The sequence below is a fragment of the Rosa chinensis genome, chromosome 7 (assembly GCF_002994745.2).
Source record: "Rosa chinensis cultivar Old Blush chromosome 7, RchiOBHm-V2, whole genome shotgun sequence".
In the NCBI taxonomy this organism is placed as follows: domain Eukaryota; kingdom Viridiplantae; phylum Streptophyta; class Magnoliopsida; order Rosales; family Rosaceae; genus Rosa; species Rosa chinensis.
This window is the reverse complement of record NC_037094.1, coordinates 44,993,242-45,020,347: the sequence shown is the minus strand read 5'-3', so window position 1 is coordinate 45,020,347 and position 27,106 is coordinate 44,993,242. Positions and strand designations below refer to the sequence as shown.

The 27,106-nt window shown below is 38.4% G+C and overlaps 2 protein-coding genes and 1 non-coding gene across 3 annotated transcripts; 2 read left to right on the top strand and 1 right to left on the bottom strand.

Moving 5' to 3' along the window:
* Positions 1 to 12,598: 12,598 nt before the first annotated feature.
* Positions 12,599 to 17,349, top strand: LOC112179185 (pinin). Its single transcript, XM_024317528.2, has 10 exons — positions 12,599 to 12,763; positions 12,845 to 12,964; positions 13,058 to 13,123; positions 13,218 to 13,379; positions 13,463 to 13,576; positions 14,170 to 14,241; positions 15,502 to 15,585; positions 15,707 to 15,807; positions 16,115 to 16,199; positions 16,659 to 17,349. Exons 1-10 carry the CDS (start codon positions 12,683 to 12,685, stop codon positions 17,043 to 17,045), a joined length of 1,272 nt encoding a protein of 423 aa, XP_024173296.1. The 5' UTR covers positions 12,599 to 12,682; the 3' UTR covers positions 17,046 to 17,349.
* Positions 17,350 to 18,515: 1,166 nt separating this feature from the next.
* Positions 18,516 to 22,049, top strand: LOC112175812 (the record flags this gene model as incomplete). The annotated part of the gene is made up of 2 exons (XM_024313558.2): positions 18,516 to 19,268; positions 21,732 to 22,049. Coding segments are annotated over 2 exons (840 nt in total), but the record flags the coding sequence as incomplete, so codon positions are not given.
* On the bottom strand, positions 20,323 to 20,394 carry TRNAQ-UUG. Its single transcript has one exon. It is a non-coding gene; the product is annotated as a tRNA-Gln (tRNA).
* Positions 22,050 to 27,106: the final 5,057 nt, after the last annotated feature.

Genomic DNA, 27,106 nt, shown 5'->3' with positions numbered 1-27,106 from the left:
GAAGACTACAAGCATTATGGTACTGATGAGGAGGACTGGTTGGAGGAAGCCCAGTTAGATGAGGCTACGAAGGGTAAGGGTTTAGGGGTAGGAAGTAGTGGTACTAGTGGTTTAGGGTCTACTGCACCTGATATGGGGGATGATGATGATGAGGATATGTATAGGGTTGATGATTCTGATGAAGAAAGGATGCAACATGCAATTGATTCAGATGGGGAGTTGGAGGAAGTTGGTATAGAATTCAACCCAAGCACGGATATGAAGAAACCTAATTTCTGTTTAAAGATGCAGTTTGCAACTGTACAGATTTTGAGGGATGCATTGAGGGAGAAGGCAATCCAAGGGGGGTGGGAGTATGTCTACATAAAGAATGATAAGACAAGGTTGAGGGTGGTCTGCAAGGAAAACAACTGTCCTTTTGAGTTGTTTGCTTCCAAGATGCAGCATGAAAGCACCTTGATGATAAAGAGGTACAATCCCAAGCATAACTGCTATAGGAAGTTTAACAACAGCATGGTGCGGCAGAAATACTTAACAGGCAAGTTCAAGGATCAAATTGCTCTTAATGAAGCCATAAAACCAGGTATACATTCGATTAGAGCTATTTTAGATACAAATTGTTGGTTATGTTTCACTTTTTAAACTGATTCACTGTTGTTTGATAATGTAGAGAATTTGGCTAAGACTATGTCAGCAAGCATTAAGGCAGGTGTTTCCAAAAGTATGGCTTATAGAGCAAAAAGAGCTGCATTGTTAGAGGTAGAAGAGGGCATCAAGGAGCAGTAGTATGCAAGGCTGGCTGATTATTGGAAGGAACTTCAAAGGGCTGATCCAGGAACCACAATTGACTTGGTTTGTGACTTCAACAACTCCGAGAAGGCACCTGTTTTCAAGAGGTTGTACATTTTCTTGGGAGCTTTGAAGAATGGATTCAAGGCAGGTTGTAGATCAGTGATTGGTTTGGATGGAGCTCATGTGAAGACATGTTTTGGTGGCCAACTGCTAACTGCTGTCGGAATAGATGCTAACAACACTTCATGGGTTGTTGCTTATGCAATGGTTGAGCTGGAGACAAAGGACTCTTGGATTTGGTTTTTACAGTTGTTGTGCAAGGATCTGAGCTGTGAGAATAATGGTAGAGGCTGGATATTCATAAGCGATAAGCAAAAAAGTTTGAAATCTGCATTACAAGAGGTGGTTCCATCTGCACAGATCAGGTTTTGTGCAAGACATTTGTGGACTAACTTCACCAAGAAGTTTCCTGGAAAAGTTATGAAAGATCAGATGTGGAAGTGTGCAAAGGCAACAACTTTGCCTTATTTTCAGAAGGAGATGGAGGAGATGAAGACCCTTGATAATGATGCTTATAACTGGTTGTCAGGTGATGTGTTCTCGATAAATGTCTTAACTTAGTATTTTAGTGTATTTTAGTTTTCTGTTGACTAATTGGTTATGGCTTTGTATGCATGAATATCCTTTTGTTTTGCAGACCCCGAGAGGCCCCCAAAACATTGGTCAAGGGCATACTTCCCTGCTGGTTATGATTGTGACATGCTCATCAACAATGGTTGTGAGAGTTTCAATGCATTGATCGTGGACACAAGGAGCAAGCCCCCTGTCACTATGTTGGAAGAGATAAGGCTGAAGATAATGAGGAGGATTCGTACTCGAAGGGACAAAATGGAGGCTTACCATGGAAATGTATGCCCTAAAGCAAGGAATATCATTGAGAAGAATAAGGTGAAAGCGGCGAAGGATTGCATCCCAACATTCAATGGTGGTGGCAAAGCTGAGATTGAGAATATTGATGGCACCAAAAATGTTGTGGACACTAACTTGAGGACTTGCAGTTGCCGAAGATGGGACTTAACCGGCATACCTTGCAAACATGCCATTTGTGCAATTAATGGCATGAGGGCTGAACCTGATGACTACATTGCTCCTTGCTATCTCAAGAAGACGTACATGAGTATCTATAGTCACCTCATTCAGCCAGTTAATAGCATGGACATGTGGTCCAAGGGTGATGGTCCAAGTATCCTACCTCCACAATATACAAGGCAGTCTGGTAGGCCGAAGACAAAAAGGATCAAGGATGTTTCAGAGGTGGTCATCAATGGTACTGGAAAAATTGGAAGAATACAAAGATCCCTTAAGTGTAGCAACTGTGGCCAAGAAGGTCACAATATGAAAACCTGTCAAAGACATTTGCCAAGTAAGGGAAAGAAGACTTCAACTGCCGGTATTAAGAAGAGGAAGCTCAACACTGATGAGGGAGAAAGTTCCCAAAATATGGTGAGTTGAGTGTTTCTGGTATATGACTTGTTTTGCTAATTGAAATGCTTTAATTTTGTGATTTAATATGGTTGTTACTTGCTGCAGTCAAAGAAAGCGCAAAAAGCACCTATGACTGCAAATGAGTTGAGGCAAAAAGCTAAGGAGAGGGCTGAGTATCAAAGGGTAATAATCCACTTTATTATATAGATGTTTCATATATGTTTGCTCTAATGGGCTGCCTTGATTCATATGCCTCTAAATTAATGTGTGTCTAGAAAAAGATGGCTAACTTGAGGGCAACAAGGCTTGATGCAAACAGACCTGCAAGAGGAAGGCCTCCAAAATCTAGTAGTGAAAATACAAGACCAAGGCCTCCAACTGCCCCAAATGCCTCTACAACATCAAGATCCGTACAAGCTACATCTGCCAGTATCAGTTCAAGGCCTGTACAGCCTTCTAGGGCATCAAGAGACAAGGTTGCAACACCATCAAGGTCTTCACAAAGGATCAAGAACAATTCAGGTAAAGGAGATGGAAATTAGTTATTGAAATGGAAGATTGGTTTAGCTGCCCAGCAAATGAATTAGACATCCTCTTGTTTTGGGCAACCTTGTGCTGTGTCACTTGGTTGCTAGCTCTAATCTTTTGATAAGATGATTAGAGCTATGTTAGTTTTCTGAACCATTGAGGATGTAAAGCTCTGATTTTTGTTTTTGGTAAATTAGAGCTTTGTTTTAGGGCTGGATTATGCTGCAAAAACTTTGTATTTTTGGGACCATTATGAATGAAGGAAAGTTGCTGGTTTCATTGTACTTTTTGACTATTTTTGGTATCGTTTTGAATCTGATCAATATTTTTGCTACAATGTGTCCAGATTTTTTTTGGGCTATTTTTGGTTTCTTTTTGGCTGCTTCATATATGTTTTGGTGGGAATTTGGGATCAAGAAGGGTGAAATTAGGCCATGGGTAATTTGGACATTTTATACTGACGTGGCAGGCATCCAGCTGAGCTGGCAACGCAGTATTTGCCATGTTGGCAACTTAACAGAATTTTTTGATTGGTATTGGACAGCGTGGACCTTAAGTGTGAGAAATGAGAGCTTAAGGACTTACCTGTTAAATTTAAAAGCCGAGGGACTAAACTGTTTTTCAGTGAAAAGTATGAGGAGTAACAAGTATTTAACCCTTTCCAAAAATAGTAGAAACTTCTATTAATCATAACTCTCTCATCCGAATTCCGATTTACGCGTGCTGTATGTCTACTAACTCATATCGACACACTCTATGACTTTCATGAAGGAAGTTTTCCGAGAAACTCAATGTATAAAAAGTCAACCTTCGTGCCCCTCTAAATGACGTTTTTTGAATAATTATTCATCTGAAAATAATTCCATTTCACAAACAACATACGAACAAAGCATAACACCCATAATTCGTGCAATTGTTCCATTATTAATTACAAAAATGAAATAACGAAAATGTAGGTCATCACAAGAAACTTTTTCTGGTTAGGAGATCCGCTCAAGAAAGGGACAATTTTAGAGTCTTGGAAATAATGTTGTTGGCCTTTAGCTGAGGGAGGCATAGAGATTGAAAAACTTATTCAATCTTCATCAAGTCTTATTACTTACTAGATGCTGGAGCATGATTCAATCCTCATCAAGCTCGGCAAAAACGCTTTTGAGATTGCCTTCTTACGTGGGATTATCAACCTCTAAAGTATTATCAGCAGTCAACAGTCTGGATTGGTTTGAAATTTTTTTTAGCATTCCTTTTATTACAATATTCTATGGCTAGTGAGTGATGGAAAATCAATAAATCTCTGGTTTGATAATTGGCTGGGTCTACCATGCAAGCTAGTCATCAATTACTTAGTGAACTTCAGTCCCTCCTAAATGGACAGGTTATTAGTTTTATTGTTGATAAATAGGGGGAATACCTCTTTTTTTTTGTTCTGCCTTTCCTGACTTAACCACACAGATTAGTAGGTTGTTGCTTCCTTGGGCAACATTTCAGACCAACCTATGGTCTGCATCTGTTTCTGGGCAGCTCACTGCTAAGAGCTCTTACATATTTACAGCTCCTCCAAGTTCTGCTTTAGGTTTGTGTGATTTTATTTGGCATCAGGTCATTCAATCTAAAAAAATTAAATGCCCTAGAAAGTACTTCATGGAAGGGTGTTTTCAGATCAAGTATTACAGCGACGTGAGTTTCTAATTTTCAATTATGCTCTAGATGTGAATTTTGTCAGGCTGGCATTGAGACTATCATGCATCTCTTCTAAAATTGCAGAGAGATCCATAGCTTTTGGAATTGGTTATTTCGACTTTTTCACATAAATTGACTTGGAGTAAATATTAGTTACTCCCTATACTTTGCTCTATAAAACAATTCGGTCCATCACTTTCTAAATTAAACATAATAATCCTTGTACGCTCAATTTCTCACCCATTAAGTCCAAAATACCTATTGTACCCCTCACCTCCTCTCTTTTTTTAATTTATTTTTTTCTCTCTTTATTTTTTTTTCTTCTGCGTAGCTCTTATTCCTCTTACACCACCTAATATGTCGACGTTAGCAAACTAGCAGCATAGGTCTCTGTTTTCTCCACCTCTTGATACTGGCGACCTGGACCTGTATCTCCTAGACTTGTATTCCGACCCATACCAGCTTGTAACTTCGTTGCGCTCAAGCTTGACTCCTACTCCGGCAAGCTGCTAGGTCAGACCTGATTGCCAACCTTTTTCAGTACTTTTTTTGTCTTCTAGCTCCACAAAAGAGACCAATCTAGCACCGCTTCAGACTGACATGAGTCGCTAACAGTTGCATCCAGATCGCAGCTTCTTTTGTCTGATCGACTGCGTATGTTCAACTCTGTATGATCCGATCTCCTCAAATCCAACCTGAGCCACTTCAGTCCAGCCTGCATCAAGCTCGATGCAATTCGATCCTGCTTCAGTCCGGCCTGCATCAAGTCTGACTCGATCCAATCTTGCTTCAGTCTAGTACGACCTGCCTCTATTTCAGCATCCTTTAACCCAAAACTAGAATGCAGCCAAACACCGACTGCCAATGTCGAACCTATTATTCAGACTACCAACAATAATCCAGATATGAGAACCAATGATTGTCGCTGATTTGGAGGCATGACAATAGATTCTGGCAAAACCAGATCACCATCAATACCCAGAAAGAAAGACTATTTCTGTCAGATCTAACCCGGTTGACAATCAGACTAGATCACTGTTCAGGCCACCGACAATAGTCTAGATACAAGAATTAGTGATTGTCGTTGATTTGGAGGCACCACAATCTCAAATTCCGGCGAAACCAGATCACCTTCAATACCTAGAAAGAAAGACTGTTTCTATCATATCTAACCCGGTTAGCAATCTGATCGAATCAGACCCAGCTTCAAAAAAAGAAAGGTTGAAAAAAAAGTCCATTGAGTTGAAATTAAGAGAAGTGAGGGGTATAATAGGAACTTTGGACCTAAGACCTAATGGGTGAGAATATGAGAGCACAAGAAGTATTATGTTTAATTTAGAAAATAAGAGACTGAACTGTTTTAGGGAACAAAGTATAGGGAGTAACTAGTATTTAGTCCAATTGGCCTTCACAAGTCTTTACATATTTATTATCAAGGCCTTGCTTGAATTCAATGTCTACCTCCACACAGGCTTTAGTGTTTAGCCTTATGTAATGCAGTTTGGTGTCTTTGGACTAAGAGGAATAAATTGAGGTATGATGCTTCTTCTTTCTCCTTGAATGGATTTAAGCCTCTTTTTTTTTTCCCTTCTCTCTCAAGGAATCGGCTTCCCTCTACTTTACTACATATCCACTGCCCTCAAGTGCTTATACCTATTTTTAAAATTATTGGTTTATAACCATTGAGGATAAAAGCCCCAAATTTATTCTAGTATGCTAGCAATCCCCTCCTAATGGTTGGTTAAAAATGAATACATATGGTTCTTATAGAGATGCTACGGCAGGGTTTAGAGGTATATTCAGGGACTCTGATTGACAGAATCCGCCATGGATTTCACTTTGAAATCCAAGTTAAGGGAAACCCTACTGGAAATTTAGTAGAATTTACCCCAAAGGTGGACTACTCAAACCTATGAAAAACAACTAAACACTGTTAAAATTTTCAATCACCTTTCCAACTCCAACAAGCATGCATGCTCTCTTCAGCATTTAACTCCCACAATGTAAAATAAAGAAAATCTTAAACACAAATCTTGAATCTTAATTTATCAATACAACAGACATTTGGCAATCAGAGAAGTCTAGACCAGTAATTGAAATAAGATACAAGTAGGTTAAACATGTAACCTACAACAAAGATGAAGGTGGTGAACACTATGTCTCAATGCCTAAGCACGCTCGACCTCAACTAATCTGCAGATTGGGCACGAAAAACTGAAAAGCCTACGGGAAAAAAACTGTTAGAGTGAGTAAATGAAAAATAAATGATTTCAAGGATTAAATCCTTGACAAAATTATCCAAACTCAAATAATTAAATCTTCACTTTCTAAAAAGATATTCTCATTAATCCAAGTACCGGCAAAAACTCTGAGAATACTTCAGAACTCAAAATCAACCCAATGCCGACATATCGTCAAATATCAAACTTCAACTGAACTCGAAAATTATCACCATGTCATCGAAAAACATAATATCAAGAATTCCGATAAATCATAAATAACTAGTCAAAAACATAATTCGTGAATCTCGATAATTCAACCATGCACAAATATTCGAATATTAAACTTCATTTATTATCAATAGTATATAAGTCAATATGATAAATTAATATTCAGAAAATAATACTGCGTGCACATTTAATTTAAAAACAAATGTCCACTCACTGAATTAGGGCTATGACCGCCGTTCTGAAGAATTCCTCCTTAAGCTCAATCTGCAAGTCGTTCTTTGAAGTTTCTGAACCTGAAATCTCCAAATCTTCAATTCTCTCAACTCTGACCAATCCGTGTTGCAAGACTTGTACAAGAATGATCACCAAATTAAGTGATGGCTTTAAAACCCAGGTGATGGCATTGCCGAAAGTGGCCAAAAAATGGTGATCGGACCGGGGTTCTCTATTGGAACCGCAATTGGTTTTCTTGTTGATTCTCTTTCCTCACGACTGGATAGCTTGAACGACGTCCATGGGTTTGGAGGAGGCGGTTTGAACAGCATCAGCGGCGTGACCTGAGGTGGTCGGACGATGGAGAAATTGATAGATTTTCTTTTGGGTCGGGTTTGTAACCGGGTATGTCTGGAGAGAATTTCGAAATAGGATTTCTGACAGAAATAGAAACTATCCCAAAATGCAAAGGTGGAAAATGCTATTTATAGTTAGACCTGTAAATGGAGAGGATTTTGATCTGGATCCGCTCCGAATCCGTGGTTATTGGACGGGTTTGGATTGAATATTTAATCCGTTGATCCATTGATGATCTGGATCCGTTAATCCGTTTATTTAACGGATCAAACACGAATGTAGGTTCATCCGATCCGTTAATGATCCGGTCCATTTTCATTATAATAAAATATTTTTTTATTCATATATTATTATTTTCAAAAATATAAAATATAAAATATAAAATATTTAGAATACTTTGAAAATTTAGTATTTTAGTTACCTTAGTTTATTGTTCTAAGGAATATTTTGATAATGTAGTTCAACCTTTGGCGATACTCTTCATGTTGTTTTAACATTTTATTAATGTTTCATGAGGTATCATGATAAAAACTTAATATTACTATTTAAAAAATTAAAAATGTTTGTAATTATAAACGGATCGGATTAGCGGATAGGGTACTTGTTAATCAGGCAGATATGGATTTGGATTGAGCTATCAATGATCCACAGGGTTAACGGAGCGGGTCGGGTTGAAATTTTTTTTTCCTAAACGGATTCGGATTTAGGTCGATCGATCCGCTCCAAATCGGCTCCATCTACAGGGCTATTTGTAATAGGTTTTGCGAAATAGTTACTTCTCCTTTCAAATTGTAGTTTCTTCATACAAACTCCAATTTTTGCGTGTCGCGTGCCCACTGACTCTGTTTAACATGCTCCACATCTTTCATGACGGAAGTTTTTCTCGAAAAGTGAATCAAAGAAAAAATCAAACTTGGAGCCCCTAAAAGTTCTAAATGAAAACAAAAATTGAAGATTCTAATTGTTTACCATCCAAATGACCAGCAAATAGGTAGTTCTAAGTACGAGGCGTAATACTGATGGTATGTTCAGATGAGCTTTTGCTAGTAGAGTTGTAGTGGCCAGTGCTATTGATGTTGAAGTATTGGCAGTAATTGAGGCTTTGAGCATGGCTTGGGTACATACCTGGACTCATATCTGGCTAAAGACATATTCGACATTAGTAATTCATTACTTCCAGTATCCGAACTTAATTTCTTGGCGATTAATGGTAGACTGGAACAATTGTCTTCTTTATGCTCAGTCTATTCATTTTCGAGTCTCCCATATTTATAAATAACTCCTTAGCAGATAAGCTTGTAAATTATGGTGCTATGAATGAAGGTGTTATTTGGTGGCAAGTGCTCCCTAACTTCCTCACAAGTCTTTATGATCGTGGTTTTATCTCAATTACAAATTTTTCGTTTTTCATAGTTTGTGTAGGATTCTTGTTCTTGTGTTATGTAATTGTCTCTTGAGTTCCTTGACTTCAAGGTCAATTGTTTTTGCTATGGCTTTTATGTTTTGTTCATTTGACAAAGCTTTGTTCTGGTCATCCTTGTCGTTTGCACTCTTTGTTACCATCCAATAAATTCGAGTTAAGGACAATGAATTAGTCCTTAACTCACTTCCCCTTAAAGAAAAAAGAAAAGAAAAGAAAAGAAAAGGCAATGATGATGTGGGTTAGGGATTGATAATGACCAACCAGTTAGAGAAACAAATGATACCATCTTAGACCTCCCAACATAATCCTCCCAAGAGAGCTTAGCAAACCCATGTAAGCACAACGAAGTCCCCTTGTTAGTGATGTAAATCTTGTCCCTCATAAAATGTAAGCAAAATTTGCGGGGAGTTAGAAAACTTTTATCATTAAGCATCTAACACCTATGTAATATAGCCTACAATGCATAGCAAACTCTCTCGCATACAATCACTGAGAAATAGAACCAGCTACAACCACACATGCACTTTAGTACTATCCAAGGATTGAAATATCTGCGATATTTCCGATATCTCCCCCGATATCTCTCGTTTTCGACGGACCGATATATCTAGAGGGTTAATATCTTATCTTCCACCGTATCCCTCGAAATTTGTCCGATATTGTCAGATATTCCCGATATATTAGATATTTAGGATATATCTCTGATAAAATGAAGAAATATCTGTAAAATCTGATTAAAAAAAATAGAAAAAACAGGTTTGTGGTATATCGTATATGTATACATTAATACACACACACATATATAATTTCATTAATAGAAAATGTTCATCTACTATAGACGTAACTCATTATAGTTCATGTATAGATGATTGGTGGGCACAATGTGGGTATTCTGCACCAAACATAAAGAGAATTGCAATGAGTATTTTAGCACAAACTGCTTCTTCTTCTGCGTGTGAGAGAAATTGGAGTACATTTGCTCTTATTCATACCAAGCAAAGGAACCGTTTGACATATCAGAAGTGAAAAAGCTTGTATACTGCTACTACAACATGAAGCTGCGGCTGCGAGACAGACATACAATGAATAATGTGGTTAATGAAAACATCTATATAGATCTACTTCATGTTGCAAGTGAGCCGCTTGATAATGGTATTGATCCACTTCATGATTGGATTATGCCTATACACCTCGACGATGAAGTTGGAAGACCTCTTCCATAAGTTGTAGAAACTGCAATTAACGTTGGAATCAATGTAGAAAGGGTCTTATCTGAAGAAGTTGTTAAAAGCCTAGGAGATAATTCAAATAGTGATGATGTGTGGGGTGGTACAACAACTCCAGATAGTTCTGATGATGGTGGAGATTGTGGAAGTGGAACGGGTGGTGGAGGTGAAAGATATGAATATGAACAATCTTCTGTGGATGGAGGATTAAACTAATTTACCTGTGATGGTAATTTTGATCATACCACCCAAGATGAAGACCATGGAGTGAGAACAGCCGCTCATGGTGCTCAAGAGAAGAACACATATAGGAGGAGGACTAGAGGTGCAACTAATGATCAAAGTACCACATCTGATGTTTCTTCAATTGTCTTAAGCTTTGACTCTTTCAGTTTAGGCATAGAACGCAGTGAGACCTCAAATGAATCTCATGAATGCAACAATCAATTTGGCTATGATGCTTATGAATGTAATCAATATTTAGAAGTACATGATCAGTCATCCAGTTAGATTCATCTTTATTATCCCAGGGGAAACAGTCGACAGCTTTAAAGAGATATATAACTATCATGTTCATCACTACTACAATTTGTACTATATGTGTCATATGTTTTGGTCTGATTATTGCATTTTCGTATATCCGAGAGCGGCTTTTCAACCACTTAGAGTCTCTTTTTAGATGTAGATGAAGTTGACATTCATATGTATTTATATGTAATTCTAATAAATTGACTCCTTCAAAAACAATATATTTTCTTATATCATCCTTAGTATTTCTAATATCTCCCTTTTTCAAAATTCCAATAAATCTACATATATTTTATAGAAAATTACATACAAGTAACAGACCAAATTTAAAAAAACAGAAAACCCATCTTCTATTAGATTTATATAAATAAGGACACAAAACTCAGGCCCAAGGAGAATATAGTAAACCTAATCCCTGAGATCTCATGTGTAATTACGAATTAATATAATTTTTTGTTAAAATTACCGCGATGCCATTGTGAAAAAAAAATTCTTTTTTCTCAGCTCCCTTCTCTTCATTGACCGAGACCCAAACTTCTCTTTCTCTCACTCAACCATGTCTGGTCAAATCTCTCAGTCCATTCACTCCTCACCCCAATCAGTTTCAAGATTGGTCTGAGCCTCTGGGCTTCGTCGGAATTTCGTTTTCTGTATAAAAGATTCAAATATGGAAGATGATGGTGGGAATGTGGTGATGCTCATGCTCTTTGCAGCAGTGATTGCTCACAACCACCTTGAAGTTGCTGGAACATGACAAAAATGGCAGAGAGCAGTGGCAACCTCGCAAATCCGAGATGGTCCCTCAGGGGAACCATTGCCCTCGTCCCCGGCGGCACTCGTGGAATTGGGTACGACGCAGTGGAGAAGCTAGTTGCGCTTGGTGTGTTTGTGTTCACTTGTTCTCGGAACTTGGCAGAACTTGTAGAAAGGTGTCTTAAGGAATGGTTGGCTAAGGAGTTCTGTGTCACTGGGGTTGTCTTCGATGTTTTGATTAAATTTGATAAAGAGAAAAACTAATGGAGCAAATGGGTGTTTCTTTCACCAGGAAGTTCAACATATTTGTAAGCTAAAAACCTTGGCCCACTACTATTTTGTATAAATGTATCAGACAATTGATTATGGGTGTCACTTCAGTTCTGAATTGGTGTGTGGTGTCATGGTGGAACTAGGTGAACAATGTTAGGACAAACATAAGGAAGCCAACTGGTACACTTCTGAAGAGTATTCAAAACTAATGGCTACTAATTTGGAATCTGCTACATCTTTGGTATGATTTGCAAGCTGGTTGCTTTTATTAACTAATTGAGATAAGTATGAATACGAGTACAAGCAACATGCAGTAGCAGAACACAAGCACAAGTGTTGTAGCAGAACTGGATGATTATGAGTGCAGTAGCAGGATTGGATAAGTGCAGTAGCAAGATTAGATAATGACGAGTGGAGTAGCAAAACACGAGTGCAAGTGTAGTAGCAACTGGACGAGTATTAGTCAGTGCAGTAGCAGGATTGGACAAGTGCAGTAGCAGGATTGGACGAGTGCAGTAGCAGCACATGAGTACGAGTGTAGTAACAGAACTGGACGAGTATGAGTGTAGTAGCATGATTAGGCGATGACGAGTGCAGTAGCAGAACTGGACGAGTATCAGTGCAGTAGCAGGATTAGATGATGAGATGAGAGTAGTAAGAGAGTGAGGTTTTGTGAAGTAACATAAAGGGACTATTCTCAAGGAAAACAAAAAAAGTAACATAAACAGATTATCTCATTAAAAAAAAAGTTAAGAGTAAAAAAGTAAATTAACTCATGACATGTGGCAAGTGGAGAGCACATTGTCCTTATTTATAAGATTTAGTCCTTATATGCATAATCGAGAATTTGAGACTTCTTATTCACTTGTATTTTGGTGCGTCAGAATTGACGGGTTAAATAGACAAATAGACGAAAAGAGGCAACGCTAAGGGTTTTTGCACTGGTCATCTTCTTCTTCTTCTTCTTTTCGACTATGATGGCAAGCGCCGCAGTTGAGAAAACAGAGGAGGTGCTCCGCAAGGAGATCGATGAGCTCCAACGCCAGCAGCGCGAGGTCATCTTCTCTCTCTCGCTCTCTCTCCATGCCTATGTTGATTGCTTTTCTCTCAATTTGATTGCTATATGTCTTCACCAGATTACGGAACGCCTTCGAGACCCTAGGGGACTCCGCAAGGGAGGAGGAGGAGGCTCGGCGGCTGCCCCGCCCCGCAACTTTGGTGCCAACGGTGCTCGCCCCCGAGGCTTTACTCGACCTGTAATCGATCGACCGACTTCCTTGTTCAATTTCAATTCCACGTCTATCAAAACTTGATTTTGATCTCTTCATTTGTTTAAATTCGATTTTCAGGCAGATAGGGCTGATGTGGAGGATCAACCTCCTGCGAAACGCCGGCTTTCGTCAGCTGTTGTCAAGGTGAGAGCCCTAATCTTAGTCTCGTTGCCTCAAATAAGCATAGAGCTATGTTTTGGTACTATTGAAAAATTGTATATCCTGATTTGCAAATTAGGTCGAGGATGGAGAAATTGTTGAGAGTGCTGAAGGAACCAAGGATGCAAAGAATAAGGAGTCAAGCGAGGCGGCGATAGCTGATCACAGTGATAGGAGGTTGTCAAATTCCCAACAAGGTAGCTGGTTAAGGAGGGATGGCAGCCATGGAGCAGGCAAGAAGGTAATTTTTGAGTCTCATCTTGCCAAGGGTGTTGCTTATGGACAGTAACTCTTCGTTGAGTTTAATTGCTTTTTTTTGGTTAGGAATTTGACATTCCAGCAACGGATCATGTTCCAAGGGTATTGCCAAAGCAAGAAGACCCTAGCTTGGTCAATAGGAACAAAAGAATGCTCGGGCAACTTTTGGGCACTTTAGAGGTATGTTGTAGTTTAGGTATTGGTTTTGATTAGAAGCTAATGATGAAACTGGTGTTGTGTAGTTATGATGCAAATTTTATTAGATAGTTCAAAACATTTTCATTTTGTTATCTGTAATTAAATTCTTGTGAGGTGATTACTGATATTGTATAGTTTGTTTATATGATTGGAAAGCATTGTATAACTTTGCCATTTAAAAAAAAAAAAAATTAAGCTATTTAAAAATGACAGATAACCTTATGAAGCTCTTATGCTCAGAGTTCGTAGCATTTTTATGCTTTTGTTCAAGTTGAGACAATTTGGTCAAACTTTCCAAAAGAATAAAAGGCGCTCATCAACTTGGCCTCATGGGTTTCCGTCTGGGGGAATTACTTAAAGGTCATGGGATTTGACCTCATGCATCCTTGATGTTCCCTATGACTTACAATAGCATGTTCCTTAAACGTCAGAAGCACCATACATTGAACAGATGAAACTATTAGTATGAAATCCTTCAGTTTTGCTAGACTAATTTGCTTCCATGAGAGCATTCTCTGCATTATTTGAATTTTTTTAATTTAATGACAATCTACCTGGATGTGAAATTGTTGCAGAAATTCAGGAAAGAAAACGTGCAACTCTCAGGAACAGAAGCTTTCATGCGGAGATCGAATTCTTTACAAAGAGTGAGTGAATATATGATTTTTCGAATTTCCAAATTTTCTTAAAATAGTCAAATGCCATCCCTATCCCGAGTATATAGTAGGTAGTAGAGACTGCATTTAAGTATATGAGTACTATCAATAAAAATAACTTTTCTATATGAATATAATGCTGGACATTGTAGTGCGGCATTCTATTCATACCTGACTATAAGAGAGACTACGAAGACAGTAGCGTAAATTTCAGCTTCTGGTGGTTAACCTTCATTTATTTATTTGTGAAGAGTTATGAGTTTAATGCAATATAGTTAGTAGAGTAGAGACTATTTAACTATATGAGTACTATCAATAAAAATTAACTTTTCTATATGTATATAATGCTGGACATTGTAGTGCGGCATTCTATTCATACCTGACTATAAGAGAGACTACTAAGACAGTAGTGTAAATTTCAGCTTCTGGTGGTTAACCTTAATTTATTTATTTGTGAAGAGTTATGAGCTTTAGTGCAATATTGTTATTATATAATTAACTTCCTCTAGCTTCCTTGTTTGTTATATGCAAGTTGGAATGTATATATGCACACAAGAAAAATTTAAATGAACTCGTACATTTAAGTTACAAATACCATCTATGAAGCTTGAAGCTCATATCCTGGATTATTGAGGAGTTCATATGTCAGAAACTAAGCTAAGATTCTGAAATTTCATAAGCATGTAGTAAATAGCTTGCACTCTAAGGTCCTGGAGGAATTGTAAAGTTAGCAGGAACATTAGAAAATGATGGCGTATCATACCCTTGTCTTAATGGTGGTATATTTATTATTATTTTTTTTTCTTTTGCGTGAGTGTGCGTGTTTTTTTTTTTTGGAGAGGAGAGGGGGGTTAAAGAACTATGTAGAGGGGGGTTAAAGAACTATGTATGTTTGAGCATCCAGATGTCCCAATCTGGGTGCTCCTATGCATTGTCCTTTTAAATCTCTGGAGCCATTTCTCTTAATTTTTGTTTTGATTTTGGAACAACTCTTGGGCAATTCTTGTCTCGTTTTGTTGTGCTTTTTGTGCTTGTCTTTCTCTTTTTTCAGCAGGACTAACTTTAAGAAGTGTGACTTCTATTGCATAATGTCTGGATTTTATGATCGTGTCCATCTATGTAAACATAGATGTACCTGCATCTCAAATTTGCAATTCTTGAACATTTGTTTTCTTCTTTTACTTCCATTTTGCATTTAATTTCAATTCAATGATGAATCATTGCAACACCTACTTATGTTCTGATATCTAGGCTGAAGAAAGAGCACGTGAAGAAAGTGAAAGACTTAGGATACAAGAGCGCGAACAAATTGCGGAAAAGCGGAGGAGAGATCTGGTTTGTCATTAATTACTCAATATAATTCTTTGATCTCCATTAGTGAAGCCTCAATATGAACTTTCTGTTTGAGGAACAGGTTGATCCTTATTCTATACTAACTGTATTTATTTGTTGTTAGACTCTGCGGGCACGTGTTTCTGCCAAGACAGAAGAAAAAAAATTGGAACTGCTTTTTCTTCAGTGGAGTGAGCATCACAAGAAACTTAGCAATTTTATAAGGTACAGGGTTTCCAGCTATCAATTTTGTTGGTCATTGACAATGAAGAATTTTCATATAATTGTCTAACTACTTTCTTTTTCCCCCTTTTTCCAGGTTATTTTTTATTTTGGTCCAAAAAAAGTGTCCATATTCACATTTTATTGGGACGAAGATAAGTTTCTATTCATGTGAATAGTAGTATTGCTGCAACTTGCTGAGTGATCTTTCCTACTTTATTGTGGGGTTTTAGGTAGAATTATATTTGAACGTTCCTTTATGGTATTCTTTACACATTTTGTTTTGCCCTGGGATTTGTTCATTTTTCAGGACTAAGGCAGAGCCTCCAATATATTATCTACCCAAGAAACCATTGGATGAGGATGCTACCTTGGCTGAGCAGCGAAAAGAAAAGGTGAGCTCCCTTTGACTTGCATACATAAGGATCGTTTCTGATTATTTTGATACATGGGATTATTATTTCAATAGAAGCCAACTATGTTTACTGCATTCTCACATGATAAAAATGAAGTATACCTGATCTACATCTGTATTTAAATTACCTTCCAATGTTTTAGGATGCTAATCCAACCTAGGACCTTCTGGATTTTAGCATGTGGCCAAAACCCTATTTACTGATACTCATATTTTATAATCATGTTTATATATGTGGTAAATTCCTCTTACCAGACATTCTGGCATACTAGGTTGCCCTAGTCTGAACTATTGATTAGTGGAATCATGTCGGAATTGTGGCCTGGAATTACTCTGTTAATTAGTGTGCCAGATATCTACCAAAATTATTCCTCTGTACTGTGTAATTTGCGTTTTTGGTCTGAAAGCCTTATTCATCTTATCTAAATTTGCATATCAGGAATTCCTAGAATGGAAAGCAGCACGAAGGGAGGAACTGAGCAATTATCAGAAGCAGATTGGGGAGCAGTATCTAGCAAATGTTGAAAAGGAGTTGGAGAGGTGGCAAAATGCAAGGAAAGCAAGGAAAGCAAACAATGATACGATGAACTTACAGGAAACAATGGACAAAGAATTGGACACACATAGGCTTGAGCATGGTCCCAAGAAAAGAAAGATCCCTGATGGAAGCAACAATGAGGATGAGGATGATGTGGAAGATATCAATGTAGTGGAGGATGACCTGATGGATGATGTGTTGGATGTTGATGATAACAGTAGAATGGTTGATGAAACAGCTAAATCAGATGCAGGCAATGCCAGTCCAAATGCGGAGAATGTTGATTAGTGGGTAATTAAAGCCACTTGTACCACCCTTTTGTCCAGCTGAGTCTCACTAAGGAGGAGGAACTACTTGCCGTCTATCAGGCAGTTGTCGTCTTGGTTTGTTTACTTGTTAAGTTATTATGTATTGTGCTTTAGAGTTTACTTATTTTTATTATGTGCTTTAGAGTTGTTTCTCTTTCTTCCCTTTTGCATGTATGTGTATTACAGAACACTTTAGAACGTAGTGTAGGTATTACCAGAATACTGTAACAGATTATTTGTTTGGCATGGGAATGAAGCAGATGATGCATTTTGCTGAATTTAAATCTGCAATAATAAACTTGTATCATTCTATGCCATGTCTGGTTTTGGCATATTCGTTGAATTACGGCTGTGGACGGTGTTTTCTTGACTGTATGTTATATCCACAATTGTTGAAACCTGGATATAGAAATTAATTCGATTTTTCATTCTCATATGCAATGAAAATAGGAAGGTATGTTTTGATCTGTTGATCCGACTTTGAGTTATAAGTAGGTTTTTATGGCTTCTGTTATTATTGTAACGCTTCTTGTAATACACTTGATTCCATTTGAATGAATTTGATGTCATGTTGATAAAAAAGGAGAGAAGAATATAAAGGACTGAATTTCCCTCCTTCAAGAGACCTGTTGATAACTCCGGCACTTCATTTTCTCAAACGTTATGTTAACGAGGCTTATAATGCAGCTACGAAGTCAGGGGGGGTCTAGGGAGGTGTGTTGCATGATGCAACTGGATGTTTTCAAGTTTATTTTGCGAGACTTGCAGTGCTAATATGTTCAGTGTTCCACGCTGAGTTTCTTGCTCTTAAGAAAGCTTTGAAGTTTGCCATCACTTGCAGCATACCAAAGATCACTTTGAGAGTGATTGTTTCATGTCTTTTTTTTTTTTTTCTTTCTCGTAGAGGGTCCAAAGGGAGATAATTCTCTATTAGGTTTCATTATTGAAGAGGCAAGCTTGTAATCTAGACTTTTGTTTCACTGGAAATTTTAAGTCGACGGGCTAATGTTGTAGCAAACACACCGACTCGAGCTTGCATTCAAATCACTCTTAATTATTATATACTTCCAAATTGTATCATAAATTGAGTAAACTTTACTCAATGATTTCCACCGCACAGAAAAACAGTTGTGGATTTAGATTATCACTAACAATTTTCTCAAAAAAATCCAGAGACTTGACTTTTATGTACCTTCTCTTTTGGTACGAACGAACCCTTAGTTGTGAAGGAAAATTTTGCCATTTATAAGGAAAGTGAAAGTCAGAGAGAGAAAAAGAAAAATGTAAAACAGATAAAATCCACATCATCATCATCACCATCAGAAGCATCCAAGTAAATAAATAATGCCCCATCTATTATTTGCGCCTTTTTCAGTCTCTCACTCTCTCTCTCTTCAATAGCAAGCAAACACTGCAGTGGCCACGGAGGAGAGAGGGAGTGTGTGTGTGAATAGCCGCCCAGAATTTCAACACAAACAAACATGGCATCATCATCAAGAGCCACCGCCAACTCCCACAGACCCGCCACCGCCCACGCCAACGGGCCCACCGCAAACGGCGACCACCACAGGCCCACCGCAAACGGCGACCACCACAGGCCGTCAAACCACAGCCACAGCAGGGGCAGCGGCAACGGGCACCAGCACTACTACCCCCAACGACGCCGTATCGGTCGTCGTCCTCGTCGGCTTCGTTCAGAGGCTGCTGCTGCTGCCTCTTCCTGCTCTTCTCCCTCCTGGCGCTCCTGGTCCTGGCCGTCGTGCTCGTGATAATCCTGGCCGTGAAACCCAAGAAGCCGCAGTTCGATCTCCAACAAGTAGGAGTCCAGTACATGGGCATCAACTCGCCCAATCCCACCACCGACCCGAACCCGGCCTCCTCCGCCTCTCTCTCCCTCAGCATTCGCCTGCTCTTCTCCGCCGAGAACCCCAACAAGGTCGGAATCAAGTACGGCGAGTCCAGGTTCACTGTCATGTACCGCGGCATCCCTTTGGGCAAGGCCTCCGTCCCCGGCTTCTTCCAGCAGGCCCACAGCGTCAGGCAGGTCGTCGCCACCATCGCCGTCGATCGCGCCAATCTCATTCAGGCCGACGCCGCCGACTTAATCCGCGACGCCTCCCTCAACGACCGGGTCGAGCTCCGGGTCTTGGGTGACGTCGGCGCCAAGATCCGCGTCTTGAACATCGATTCCCCTGGCGTTCAGGTCAGTCATCGCCATTAATTCTTCTCATTCTTCCAATTCTGTTGGGGGGTTTTTGGGATTTTCATAGTTTCACTATCTGGGTATAGAATTGAGGAGGTTGCCGCCGGAAAAGGGCACTCTGTAACTGGGAAGGCCACCACTTTCTTCTGTCACACTCACTCTGCTTTTTCTTTTTGCCCTTTGTTAAAATTAAATCACCCATTAATCAATTTAATAGAACTAATTTGTTTACCAAAAAGAAAATTTGATAGAACTAATTTTTTCTCTTTTTGGCTAACGTGCAATGGGGCATTTCGTTTTTTTTTTCATTTTTTTTTGTGCGGTAAATTGGTAATCTTAGAGAGAGCAATTATCTTGGGGCGGGTAAGAGGAACCCAGATACGTTGTGTGTGTTGGGAAGCGGATATTCTTTCCATTTTTTTTTTGCATCAAATGCCCTTCTATTTCTCTGTATTTTATTTGTTCAAGTTTTTCAGAATTTCTCTCTGCTTGTTCTGGACATTGTGAATTAGTTTCTGGGTCATGGTGATTTTTAGTGTTGTATGGAAACTGAAAAAGCATCTTTGAAAAGGTGGGAAGAAATGGTATTAAAGCTTTGGCCTTTTCTTTTCTTTATGATGATGGTGATGACGACGATGATGACGAAAAGGGTCGTGGTAATTGCGTTGTTTTTACGCCCTCTTTTAGAGACGCACCAATAACCTCATAGCTACATGCAAATATGCGAAATGCCATTACCCTTTTCTTCTTCTCTAGGGTCATCACACACACACCCCACATGGATATCAATTTTTTCAGTCAGATTAATTATCATCGTGCTTCTTAGTTTCAACCTGTTTGAATTACCAGTTTGCCCATATTGGTGGTAGATTGCCAGATTTAGGCGTGCCATTTCGTTTTAGATTTGAGTGAAGGCATGTTCCTAGATATGTGGGTCTGTGACATTTTTGTGCCAATTTTTTCCGATTTGTTGCTGGGTTTTCTGGTACTTTTCTGTGCGTAAATGGGAACCAAAAAAAAAAGTCAATAGGTAAAATTAGTTTTCAATAAATGTAGGTCCCACCGGGAGTCGAACCCAGGTCGCTGGATTCAAAGTCCAGAGTGCTAACCACTACACCATGGAACCATATGGCTGTCTGTGTGCATTATTTTTTTGTTTTTTAGTGTTTATAATTGTGGGAACATTATTATTATAATTTTTTTCTATCGGGGCTTCAAAAATTCTTCTTCTTCCATGGCATATTTATGTCTGTGCTGTTTCAATATTCCAGTGAGTTTCCTTACCGAGAAATTCTTAGGTGGGAGTTTCCCCACCACCTGGCTTTAGGGCCACCCAATCAGAAGAAAGAAAATTTTTCATCTTTTCTGAAACTGCTCCTGCTCTCTAAATGTACAATACCCAAAAGACCCCCCTTTTGAATAGTGATTGGTCCACGTGGTGTGGGTGCCCCACGCAAGTCTTTGTCTTCCTTACCACAAGATGATTACTAAGTAGTTTTTCATTAAATTGAGTGACATTTCCGTCCTTTTAGGTTCTTCTCCCCCTCTAACCCCGAGTCTCTATATTATATCCTGCTAAATTTTAAACACCCAAATCTGCTTTGAGCCAAAATGCTACATATGTATATAAAACTTTTTTTTTGCCCTTTTTGACAAGGGCAAATTGAAATTTGAATACCAACAATACTGAGTGATAATAAGGAGAGGGAAATATTGAAACTTAAGGGGGAGCAGAATAGAAAATAAAGGGGGATTGAAGTGTGATTGTGTGAACAAAAAGAAAAGAACGAGAACGATATGGAAGGGAACAGAGTTTAGCAGTAATGCGACTGTGACTGTGACTAATTGGCCTTTCTGGGAGGTAAAAGCTTTGTTGGCCCGCCATGTGACTACTGCGGCCGCTGTGGGCCTCATGTAGCCCCCGTATTGCCGGTCCCAATTTAGCGGTGATAAGCTCCAGATTTAAAATCATGAAATTCATTTTATACTATCCCACTTCCCAATTTCCTTTTATTAGCTTTACTTTGCTCTGCTCTGGTGTCACTTGCCTTTGCACTGGCATGCAGTGCAAACTTGGGCTTGAAGAAATCTTGCTAGCTTTCTTGCTGCTCCATTCTGAGTTCATATGATTAGAGCTGCAGATAAGTCTGGTTAGTGCCTTAGTGGGTTGAGATCATTGCGTTTGGGTAGCTACTGGGTAAGGTTAATTGTCAACCCGGTTGAAGCATACTCTTGATTTTGCGGTGAAATTAAGGAGAGTGAGATAGGAATGTCTTTAAACATTCTTTTAGAGTTTTAGTTGGATTCCACTAGTGGATTTGGTGGTGCATTTTGGTTCATTCATGCTGATATTTGCTTGTACCCTTTTTCCTTTATGATTGTTTTCTTGTCTTTTTTTCTTTGTTTGTGACATGCTTTTGTAATTTTGTCTAATTGTATTTTTGTCTTTGTGTTGATGGGCAGGTTTCTGTGGATTGTGCAATCGTTATAAGTCCAAGGAAGCAGTCTCTTACTTACAAGCAGTGTGGATTTGATGGATTGAGTGTTTAGCACTCATTCACCTAACAGTAACAAGTCCTCACTCTCTGGGTTTTTTTTTTTCGTTCTTTTAATTTGGACTCTTCAAATTGGGAAGAGAAATGAAAAGGTAAAAAAGCAGGGGGGGGTAAAACACAAACAAATCCCCCGAGTGAATGGAGAGGTAGTAGTTTTAACAGCAAAGAGGAAAAGGAAGGAGAAGAAGATTCACAAATCTAGGAATTCCAAAATCCTTACTCCCAACATTTTGCCCAACTCTTACTTTTAGGTTTGATATTGGTTTTGTTTCCGTCCCTATTTTCTTCAATTGTTCGTCTTGGAGGGTACTAAAGCTGCTAACTGCGTGTAAATTGTAAAAACTCGAGCATTTGTGCATTCCCACGCCCCATTGGCCAGATCTCTTTCCCTTTTTTTTTTTCCTCCCAATTCACCAAGATCATTATAGGGCTTGTTCCGCAATGCTTCTGGAAATTCTAAGAGAAAGGGTATTCAGATGGGTGGCTTTAAACAGCATGGCTTTCATTAAAAGCACAATATTTTCAGTCCTGCAATTTGGAGCTGCTTCTTAGAAATTAAAGGTAAATTCAAGATAAAATCAAAATGATAAGCACTACTTATTAGCATTGTAAGATTTCATATATAATATGAGGTACAAAACTAGGATATCCTCTCTTAAGAATAAGAGAAAGAAAAAGAAAAAGAAGCACATTAATGTTTGGTCTGGAGTATTAGGTGGGAACGTTTGAGTTCCATTCATGAAAGAGTTGTTTAATTTTATTTATTTTTTGTAATAAAAAAGTTTTTTTTTTTTTATAAATTAAGTAGGAAAAAAATATTAGAGGAAACCTTTTACTCACGAGTATTTTTTTTTTTTGGACAAGAACTCATTGCTTGTTTCTGAGTATCAAAGATAAATTTCTCATTTAAACTCTGCATCCTTGAGTAATATTGAAGTTGGTATATTTATTTTTTGTAATAAAAAAGTTTTTTTTTTTTTTTAAATTAAGTAGGAAAAAATATTAGAGGAAACCTTTTACTCACGAGTATTTTTTTTTTTTGGACAAGAACTCATTGCTTGTTTCTGAGTATCAAAGATAAATTTCTCATTTAAACTCTGCATCCTTGAGTAATATTGAAGTTGGTATACATAATAAGAAAACACGAACCGAACCGAACCCATAATTCGTTCAGGATGGAAGGTTTCAAGATAGCAAGAAACCATGGTCTTGAGAAAGCAGGTGCTTGCAAAACACCAATACGGTTATATTGACCATAAGTTAAAAATGCCCATATTCTAACCACACTAACTCAAAAAAGTAATTCAACTCGTCCCTGGGGATGCCATGACCATGACATTGCAACTTAACCCAACCCTAACTCGAAAAAGTATGGAACTTATTAGACCTAAACCAATATAAATTATAACCCTAAAAAATCAAAAGAAATTGTCACCAACATATGCCTTTCCCCATAAAAATGACATCGGAAATCAAATAAACCTCACGGCCAAGCAAGAACAAGTGTTTTTTTTTTTTTTTTTTTTTTTTTTTGAGGAGAAAAGAAAAAATTACAAAGAAAAGCCCATCGGGCAACCAACGCTAAACTTGTTCCAATAAAGAGCAGGGAGAGCCGAAGCAGGGAGACATTGCAACCAAACTCTAGGAGGCGATCCAGAACCTGTAGACGTAATAGCATCAGCTAGAAAGTTCGCTTCCCTAAAGACATGAGAGAAAGAGATACTAGCAAAGAAATTAGCAATAGAAGCTATGTCTTTAAGGAGAGAGTGTAATAGCCAAGGAGCTTCACACTTGAGGTTGACACAGTTGATAATCAGGGACGAGTCACCCTCCACTAATAAATGGTCCAGGTTGATGCGCTTAGCAGTTAACAGGCCATCTTTAAGAGCTGTACATTCAGCCGTAGGAACTGTGGAAGAGCCAATTGATCTTGAACCAGACACAATAGGGTCACCAAAATGGTTTCTGATAACAAAACCCGCAGCAGCCAAGTTTGACGAAGAAACTGACCCATCAAAGTTGAGCTTGACAAAGCCTTCAAGCGGGGGGTGCCATTTAATGACTTCACTTAAGGTAGTGGATGAAGCAGCAACATGGGGGTTGTGGGTTCTGTAGGCAGCGCAAAAGGAGGCTGAAGCATGCACTACAGAAGCCGGGCAAAACCTCGACGCTCTAAACAGAACATCATTTCAAGTTTTCCATATTTGCCAGCAGAGAAGCAAACATCTTTCCAAATCATCAATTTGAGCATTTTGGAACATTGAAACAATCCAATCATCAAAACAATTAAAGGTAGTAGGGTTGTGATTCAGATTAGAAATAGACCAAACATCCCAAACTTTTGGGCACGACCGAAAAATATGATTCAGTGGTGCCAGTGCTAAACTGCAATAGCTTTCCAATTACTAACCACCCTACCGAAATCAACCAACATCCCGACCGCTCACTAAACCTTCCCCATCACCCTTGCCATCTTAACAGCCCTTACTAAAGACTCCAAGTGCGTTCCCACCAACAATCCCCTGCCCCCTAGCCTTATTAAACCATCAGAACCCGGTAACAGCATCATTAGCCTCCCACCGTATCCACTGCAACCCAACAATAGACCACCAAGGCCACTTAAGCCTAGCACGCGACAAACCCCAAACTTATTGTTCCATCAGTTGTTGAAAGCTCAGACCCTGCCCACACAACTAGAGGCGATCGTACTCTGAACCAAATTAGAGAAAACATTGAATCACCGCCGCCATCCCCTATGAATGAAAGCCAATGAGTCCTTCTAATCACCCAAGCATGGAGCCACGACCGGACAAGAAAACTGAAAAACCCTAGTTGGACCAAATTTTCTCCGAATATTACAAAGTATGCAGAGGTTGAGTTTGAATTAATGATTGATCAGACCCTTTAACTGTGTTATCAACTAAAAATAATTTATCTATGAGCCAGCTATTTTTTTCTTCCTTCTTGTTGCATTGATTACTTCTCTACATGTGCTTTTATTACTTGACGCATCCACTGAAAGCAGTTTGTTGCAAGCACAAAGTTCTTTTATAAAATTTCAAGTTTACAATTCCATCTTTATAATAATAATTTTTTTTTATCTATATATATATATATATATATACATACATACATACATACATACATACATACATACATGCATATATATATATATATATATAGAAATAATACTTATTAATAGGTTTAGACAAGAAGATTAGCTAAAAACTCAAAAGCTTATAAATTGTTAAATACTTGACTATTGTTTAATTTTTTTCAATTGTGTATTTTTATTTTATAAAATTGATATCATTAGAATCGATAGCTGACAACTACCAATGGCTAGAGTCTATTTGTACTTACAACAAGATAGCCGGCAAGAAAATCCGGAAATCCTATTCTAAGCAAACAAACTCATTATAAGTCGAGGATGAGCTTGCTAAAATTATCAAACTTATAAACAAAGAAACCCCATGTCTTCTATGGCAAAATCATTGACTAGCATCCTTATTGGCTAGGCGCGCAATTGCGGTACTAACAGAAAGTCACTTCATAGCAAACAAATAGGAGCATGCAACTCCTTATGTGATTGGTCATGGCTCACATAATGACCCAACTGCCCAAGAAAGTCTACCTCTTAGGCCAGGCCTACCTTTAACACTAAGTGATAAACAAGGGTGGCAGGGCACCCTCCTTAACATCCCAGATAGCCGGCCCAAACTTGAGGCCAATCTCATAGGCCCAAGCCCAAGTCCAAGAAAAACTAGCAGAAGCACTGAGCCTCTTCTGCCACTCCGTCTCCACCACCGGCATGGTTCTGGCGACCTCCCTTTCCACAGCATCAACCGTCAAAATAGCCCTGTACTGTCAATTGCCAGTTAGCAAACACCAACTCTTGATTAAGCAATAAACCACAGCCGCGCCAGTCGGAATTTGAGATGAGGACACTCGATATCAACTCTGACGCTTCTCCCAGTTCCAACCAATCCCTCAGATCACCTCCGATCGACCACCACGACAACCTCGACATGACCTCTGAAACGCTGTAGCCAAACCTCAAACCAAAAACTTCCTACTAGGCCTCATCAAAAAGCCCACGGATCAAGGGGGCCGATGGAGGCCCGCCGGCCCTGAGGGCTAAAAACCCGGCCCGGCCCGTAAAAGCCCGCTAGGCCCGGCCTGTAAAATATTTTTATATATATATATATATATATATGTAGATATTTGTGTGTGTGTTTATATATATATATATATATATATATGTATGTATGTGTGTGTGTGTGTGTGTGTGTGTTTATATATATATATATATATATATATATATATATATATATCCAGAGCGAGACATCGCTTTGAAATTTCAGAGTGAGGTTAGGGTTTAGGGTCACTTTTCGGTCACATCAATGCCTTAACGACCATCAATTTGGCTGAAATTTTGTAGAGATGATCTATACATTAGTACCTAGAAACTGAACGGTTGAGATGTAGATATGCGACCGAAAAGTGACCCTAAACCCTAACCTCGCTCTGAAATTTCAAAGCGATGCCTCGCTCTAGATAGGATCTATATATATATATATAGATATAGATATATATATATATATAGAGAGAGAGAGAGAGATATATATATATATATATGTATCTATATATATATATAGAGAGATATATATATATATATATCTCTATATATATATATAGATATATATATAGAGATATATATATATATATATATATATATATATATGTATCTATATATATGTGTGTGTGTGTGTGTGGAAGTTCTTATACTTCTATATAGAATATGTGCATTAGTGCATATATATATTCTACATATCGGTTGACCAATTCGATCGGATTCTAAAATATGGTGAAATTGGCTAAATTTTTTACCACACTCATAATTTATTGTAATAAACTCATCCAACGGTCGGTTTTTCCATTTTCTTTGAATTGATAGGGGTTGCTCTTTGGAGTGTATGATATATAAATATAAGTTTATAAGAGTAACTAAGTTTGACCTAGTGGATCGAATTCGAAACGAGAACCAAATTGGCTGAATTTTCTATAACCACCATAAAACATTACAATCTCTCCATTGAGCGGTTGGTTTCTCCGAATTCATTTTCCACTTCATGGTTGCTTTAGAATGAATCTCAACAATTTAAATGTAATGTATAAGTCATACAACTTTAGGAAGAAAATTGGTATAGGCCAATGTGTTTGTAATTAAAATTAATTTTTTTTTATCTCATGTCCACACACATCCATCGATGGAATATTTAC

What these genes read in the sequence shown, in the direction of transcription:
- LOC112179185 (XM_024317528.2), top strand. Translation starts at nt 12,683, where the DNA reads ATGATGGCAAGCGCCGCAGTTGAGAAAACAGAGGAGGTGCTCCGCAAG. An exon ending in GATCGAATTCTTTACAAAGA is followed by an intron (nt 14,242 to 15,501) that starts GTGAGTGAATAT and finishes TCTGATATCTAG; the next exon opens with GCTGAAGAAAGAGCACGTGA. An exon ending in CTGAGCAGCGAAAAGAAAAG is followed by an intron (nt 16,200 to 16,658) that starts GTGAGCTCCCTT and finishes TTTGCATATCAG; the next exon opens with GAATTCCTAGAATGGAAAGC.